Source organism: Maylandia zebra, linkage group LG1 (genome assembly GCF_041146795.1).
Source record: "Maylandia zebra isolate NMK-2024a linkage group LG1, Mzebra_GT3a, whole genome shotgun sequence".
NCBI classification, from domain to species: domain Eukaryota; kingdom Metazoa; phylum Chordata; class Actinopteri; order Cichliformes; family Cichlidae; genus Maylandia; species Maylandia zebra.
In genome coordinates, this window is record NC_135167.1 from 32403886 (window position 1) to 32410958 (window position 7073).

At 39.1% G+C, this 7073-nt stretch overlaps 1 protein-coding gene across 1 annotated transcript; it reads right to left on the reverse strand.

Annotated features, from left to right (window-relative positions):
- Positions 1-2145: 2145 nt before the first annotated feature.
- On the reverse strand, positions 2146-6761 carry slc35c1 (solute carrier family 35 member C1). The gene is made up of 2 exons (XM_004558080.5): positions 6107-6761; positions 2146-4602 (listed from the first exon to the last, which is right to left on the reverse strand). Exons 1-2 carry the CDS (start codon positions 6753-6755, stop codon positions 4022-4024), a joined length of 1230 nt encoding a protein of 409 aa, XP_004558137.1. The 5' UTR covers positions 6756-6761; the 3' UTR covers positions 2146-4021.
- Positions 6762-7073: the final 312 nt, after the last annotated feature.

A 7073-nucleotide genomic window follows, 5' to 3' on the forward strand; every position in this document is an offset into this window, starting at 1 on the left:
TATCAGATGTTTTGATGACGATAAAATTGTGATAAAAATGTATAAAGAATAGAACAAATAAAAAAGTAAATCCAACTCTGCTGTAACTAAGAGATTAATGCTGCATAAAATTGTTAATCTTGAGATTTGCCACGCAGAGTGATGAAATTAACATTTTAATTCAAGCTAATATATTGATTTTAATGCTGAGTGCACTGTTGGTGATGCTGTTTATTTTTAACATGATAGCTGCACTTTAGAGTTCAGAATCTTTAAAGTGGGTAAATTTAAACATTAATGACTACTCATTGTGTTCAGCTCTGACTGTCCCATACAAAGGCGCTGTGAAAATCGCTTTAGTTTCTCAGCAGATCAAAGGAAAATGTGTTTTAGGTGAACAGATATTCTACTGCATGACTTTTTAATTTTGGGGGAGCTTTAGGGTCCCTATTAATATATCAATCATAAAATTTGACACCCTGCCCCCCCCCCAAACAGATATTGGTTTGTTGCTTCAAGACAACACTGTGCAACAAGGGTAGTCAAACACCAAGTTATTCTATAATAAGCTTTATTATTACAACAAGGATGAACAAACAATAAATAAACAATGTAAACATTTCACAGAACAATAAAACACCAAAATACATGCAACATTTGACCCTAACCCCATGCCCATGCGCATGCACACACACACACACAAACACACACACGTTGTGTTTCCATCACATCTGGGGACTTTACATTAACTTACATTTATTTCCTGGAGACTTATCCTGACCCCACCCATCACAAGTCCCTGCCTGAACCTAACCCAAACCTTATCCTAAACCTAACCTTACCCTAACCCTGACTCAAGCCTTCACCCTAAAATTTAATGATTTTCCTTGCAATTTGTCCCCATAAAGTAGGCGAGACCTCACAATGTTTGTAAACAGATTTGTGTCCCCACAACAATAAATAATACACGTCCACACACACACACAATTACTTTACCAACTGACCCCTGAGCGCCCAAGTGTCCCTGAAACCTGATTCAGGGATCCACTACTTCACTGTCACTCCCCGAAAGCTCGCTGTCCTCACTTTCTGAGGACAGAAAATGCACATTCCCTTGGTTTCCTTCAATAAAAGGTTTTTACGTCCGTGTCCTGTAATCACCAGTAGATTGTAAAGTAAAAAACATTGACTATGATCATATAAATGCACACAAACACATCTCTACACACATATGCTAGTGCATTTTATTGCCTGAAAAAAAACTAGGCTAACAGCACAGTGTTGCCTTGAGGCAACGAATGAAAATTAAGTTTTACTGTATAAATAAATTTTAAAAAGTAGAACAAACAATCAAATATGCTTCTTAACATATTCATGCACATACAAATATTTTTATATACATTTATTTCACTATAAACATGTAAAATAGTGATCTTTATCTTACCTCCTAATGGGGATGCCTCTCATGTACTGCAGCTTGCAGAAAGGGACCCCCCCCAAATGAAAGTCACACCACCTTCAATTCATCATTTTATTGGAAAGAGATGTGCCTGGTAGCATTAGTTGAGAAAAAAAAAAAAAAAAAAACGGTTTTTTTTTGTGAGGCATGAAAATGTGGTTTGCTGCCTTAGGGCAACGCTACGCAGTAGAGGGTTAGGGCGAAGTACCGAAAACATCAGTATTTTTTGCATCAGCTGAATGCATGCAAGTTTCAGTGCTAATGTGATGCAGTCTTAGCGGCTACAGCGTTACAGCTGGGCTTCATCCACGATGTTGGTAACAACTTTCACATATAAAGCATACTGGCCCAGCAGAGAGTCTGTATAACGCAACATGCTGTAAATAAAGAATCGGTGAAAGCTCAAGACTCTAAACATGACTTGCTCCCATCTAGTTTATGTATTCAGCATAAGTTACCATGGTGATTTTTCCTGGTGAAAAGAGAGCCACCTTGATAGAAGGTAGAAGAAAACAGACTTTAAGCTCTACATAGCATTGTAGCACACATCTTTGGTGTTGTGTTTAAGAATTTTCAATCAGAAAATATTGACAAATTTTGTAAGAAAAAAACAAAACATAAATTTGTTATTTTAAAATAAGTACTGAAAAAAGGTTATTGAGAGATACTAGAGAACTATGTAGATAAATAAATATACTGAAAATGACTAAAGTTCATCATATACATTTAATAAAGAAACATTGTTTTATAAGAGTCATTTCTTAGCTTTTATTCATTCATATCAAATAGCTTTATGTTTCAGGGAAACTTCTCCATGTGCCAAGAATCAGCCACATTAAGTGGAAGAAAATATGTCACAATGACTGATCTTCTTTCCCATGTCCCAAATGAGCTACTGACATGACAACCAGGTTCATTTATCGCACAGGGAAGTGAAAGGGAAATGAGGAAAATGAGGCTGGCCTTTAACATTTTCTTAACAAGTGTCACACAGGAAATGATGTCAAAACTCAAACTTTACTACATTTGCTCTGGACTTTTGATCTATGGAAAATGTCTGTATAAAAATTAGTGGTGCAACGGATCAAAAATCTCACGGTTCGGATCGGATCACGGTTTTAAGTCACGGATCGCATCAATTTTCGGATCAGCAAAAAAAAAAAGAAAAAAAGAAAAAAGACAAAAATTGAACATTATTTACTTATTGAAGTTTTTTTTTTTCATTCCACGCAATTATTAAAAAAAAAAAAATGGTACAATATAGGGAGTACAGTCTTTGTATCTACCACTCAATTCAATTCAATTTTATTTATAAATCTCCAAATCACAACAACAGTCGCCTTAAGGCGCTTTATATTGTAAGGTAGACCCTACAATAATACATACCGCTCATTATATCGTACTCTGCTGTGATATAATGAGCTGTCACGGTCACGTAGCTTTCCGTTGCCCTGGAGGTCCACCCATTTGTAGTAGTTAGGGCAACAGAAGATGCCTGGGACAGTTCAGCCATAACTTAAATCTTCTCCTGCTCATACATGCTTGGAACGATCTTGCCACTAAAGTGGACGCGAACGGGATATCATAGTTTAAACCCCTTGTTTTGCACAACGGAATACGGCCTCCAGTCTGCAGCTAAACACCCCAATAGCTTTTGTAATAGCTTTAGCCCGGTCGGACTGGGCAGCAAAGGGCTGCTTAAATACCGCAAACTCCTCCGCTCCTCCACTTGGACCGCTAGCGCTGGCCATAACTATAGCTTGACCCACCACGCGCACCATACACATACTTTTTTTTCTCTTCTTCTTTTTCGAATCTTCGGATCACGTGCGTACCAAACCGTGGAGTGGGATCGGTTCGGATTACGGATCAACCATGATCCGTTGCACCACTAATAAAAACTATACATTTCATTTGTCAACTGTAAATCAAAAGAGTACATGTGAAAACTATCATTTCATTAGCAAAGAGACCATAAATTACAATCTTTCATTCTGTTAAACTTAAATGCTGCGATGATTTTATGACACCTTAAAAAGCGAGATCACAAATTATAAAACCTTTTCAAGTAGCTTCTTTTGAATAAACCAGGTGCAGTTATAGTAAACTGTGGCATATGAAAATACATATTCACATATTCAAACAGGTCCTTTTCCTGATCTGCTTCACATTTGTTTGGAAATGTGATTATGAAATGAATATATCTCATGACAATATTTACTTTTAATTTCCAGTATTATTTAGTTCAAAAGCAAGTAGTAAATGGTGTACAGTTCAAAACTGTAACAGACTAAAACATTCATGGACTGCTTTCCTTAAGGATAAAAAAGGCCTGTAGTAGATCAATCAGTTACACAAGGTTTCTGATTACCTTGTCCCTCACATCTTCAATAAACTTCAACAAATTACCAATTCCCCTAACCTCTCGACATTTGTCACATAAAAACAAACAAAAACAAAAAGACAGGTTCCACAAATATAATAATTAACTTACTTTCCTTTTTCCTCTGGAATAAAAGTTACTTCCTTTGTACTGTCACAACATTCTCAGCCCACATAGATAAAACGCCAAAGTTTAATAACTTACACTGCTTGGTTTTCTTTATCCCCTGAAAGCAATTTTTCCTTTGCTGAGTCCTGAGGGACTGTGTTGGGACTCTTCTTCATTTCTAGACTTTTTACCCAAGTATAAGCAGACGAACCACCAAGAACCATCATGTTACTGGTCCACCACAGCAGGGTTTTAGTGGAAGAGTTGTACACTACTGCGATGACGGTCTGTGCACAGGCCTTTGCAGTCCCTGAGACATTATGCGTGAGCGGGCTTGTATATTTGATCTGGAGCCCTGTAACATAGCCTATGGCAAAACCAAACACTCCTCCGAGAGTCATCATTCCCCAAAAGCTGATGTCAGTGAGACGGCTAAACTTGATGAGCTGGCCCAACTCTCCGAACACAAGGATGAGAGGGAGGAAGAGGACGCAGGCGTTAATGTTGTTATAGTAGGACAGTTTCCAGATGTTTCCATCCAGGGCAGGCATTACCTTCTTAGTATAGATGGCATTGAGAGAGACGCAGGCGCTAGCCAGCACCCCAAAAAATATGCCTGTCCAGGAGAGGGACCCTGTGATGCCTTCCTGGTCCACACCAAGCCAGAAACCACCTGGAAAGCACAACATACAATCAAATATTTTAAACACTTAAATATCTAGTATTTCATTTTTAATCTACACCCATTCAGTGTAACCCTATCCTGTCACTGTAACACTGCGTGTGGCAAAAAAAACCCCCAGCTCAAAACAATGTGACAAAGGATGGAAACTGCACAGTCTTAGGGTGATATGAAGTGTTGCAATGTTTATGAATGTTAACATACACGAGGTATGAGTGTATGCATGTGATCAGTGTGAATTGGGAGGGTGAGCAGAGCAGAGAAGAGCCAATGAGAGGTTCTGGTAAGGCTGTTTCATGGTGCCTTAAGTCCAGCCTGTTCAGGTGTGCTACATAAACTAGGTCAACTCCACCCACCAGTTTCCTGGAAGTGATTAGAACGAGAAAGCCAACATGGAAAGTGAGCCCTGTGGCTGTCACATGTGGTACAGCTCTGCACACGCACGCAGTTTGTGTCAGGAAACAGGGACACACCAGGGAGTTTATTTCCCACTTCCAGGTTATTGTAGAAACTGTGTTTCTGTGACAACCTGACCTACTTCTAAGGTGCATGAAAAAAAATATAAAAAAAGAGAAAAGAGTGTAATCTGACAATGTGAAAATTCCATGACAATGCCCATTTCTAGGCTATCCCAGTATGGAAACATTTTGAATAGTATAGTATTAACACTATAACTTTTCCCTCCCTAAAATTTGATGCAGTTCTCTAAAATCGAGTATTATCCAGGCTGTATTTACAGCACAGCAAACTAAAAACTTCTATTGGCCTGCAAACCTTCTGAGTGTTATATTTCATATTTTCTTCGTTTCATACAGTTCTGTGCAAAAGTCTTAAACAACCCTTCATTTCTTCACATTTTGCAAGCGAAATGTAAGTAGGTGCAGAAAATTTGCAAAGATTTGCACATGGGTCACCATGGCAGGCCTGAACTGTCAAATCATAGTATGGCAGTGAGTTTTAGAGAGGAACGAAAAAAGCTGCCTGTCAGCAGCTAGTGAGTAGTAACAAATGCTTTGTCTTTTGAGATGTGGCGAGGTACGATAGACGTATTCCAGGCTAGCAGTTATCCATGAAATGAAGGTAAAATTTTCAGGTTCTCCACTCACAGCACCGTCTTCCTGTTTTTACTTTTGTTGCTCCCGCCTCATAAACGTTTGGCCAATATGCAGACTGAAAATTGTCACGTGATTTGTAGTGAAGCATTTCGCTTGGAGTTTACAAACTCACGAACTGATTCAGACCAGAGTAAACGAATTACAGCTGAGAAAACGCTCTATTTTAAAAGTGAGATATAGATATATATATAGTCAGTATTATTATTATTATTATTATTATTATTATTATTATTATTATTATGCAGAACCGAGCGTCCGTTTCCACCACTGTTGGTGTCATTTAGCTTTCTGAAAGGAGAAACTAAGTGCAGACTTATTTACAGCCAGTGACCAATTATCACGTGCAAATCATTATAAGGAACATGTCAGGGTAAACGCACCTAATATGATCCCACAGCACGCCAGAGCCCTGAAAGACGTGGTTTGTTTCAGGATAATGTACGATAACAGCACATTGAAAACTGTGCTCAGAGAGCGGCCGATCGTGTAGAAAGCCACCCCGAGATGTTTCAGGCACAAGTTGTTGAAGGTGATCATGCCGATGAACACGATGGACAGCGGTAGGACCTCCCGGGACAGCTTCACGTCAAACCTGACCGAGGGGAAGTCGATGAGTCGGGGGCACATTTTTGATAGCAGCTGCATGAGCCAGCAAAGTGCCACAGTGACCACACACTGATAAAAAGTGACGAACAACGGCGCGTCCAAGTCTTTGTTGTCCAGCAGGTGATTATTGAGGAACACCATCGTTATCGAGATAAACCAGTATAGCGCAACCACAGCTGCTATTCTCACTGCTCGAAATACGAAAGTCTCTCTGGATTCGTCCCGGTCCATCATTTCAGAACCGCTCAAAGCCATCCTCAAGATGCTGGAGCGCTTCAGCTGTGTCCTGTTCATGAGTGCAGATGAAGAAAACGAACCTGAGTAAAAGCTGGGACATTTACATGAGCTAATACGCCGCTCAAGACCAGCAAACTGACTGTATGAAAAAGCCAAACATGACTGCTGTTTGGTCAGTGCCGTCATCTAAGAGATTTCCGATCTGATCTTTTCAACATAAAAGCCCAATTCAAGCCTGTCAGAAATCGTTTCGTATTCCCATTAAAAATACTTTGCAAACAGATTTTATGTTTTACTCTGCTTTAACAGGCTAATTGCTAATCTTTGGCTTCTGTTGTTAAAAAGTGAATACTGTAAATCGTTATTATTGTATTCTCTTCTTTCATTAAGTGAACATTTGCTCTAAGCTTTACGTTTACTTTGAAAGGCTTCGGCTCCAACCGGAAGACTCATTAAGCGCCACAACTTCCTTGTTTGAACGACCTCTATTTAATTTAAAGACAT

Coding starts and splice junctions, on each gene's coding strand:
- slc35c1 (XM_004558080.5), bottom strand. CDS start 6,755: ATGACGGCACTGACCAAACAGCAGTCATGTTTGGCTTTTTCATACAGT. Junction 4,603..6,106: donor GTGCTGTGGGATCATATTAG/GTGCGTTTACCC, acceptor TGTGCTTTCCAG/GTGGTTTCTGGCTTGGTGTG.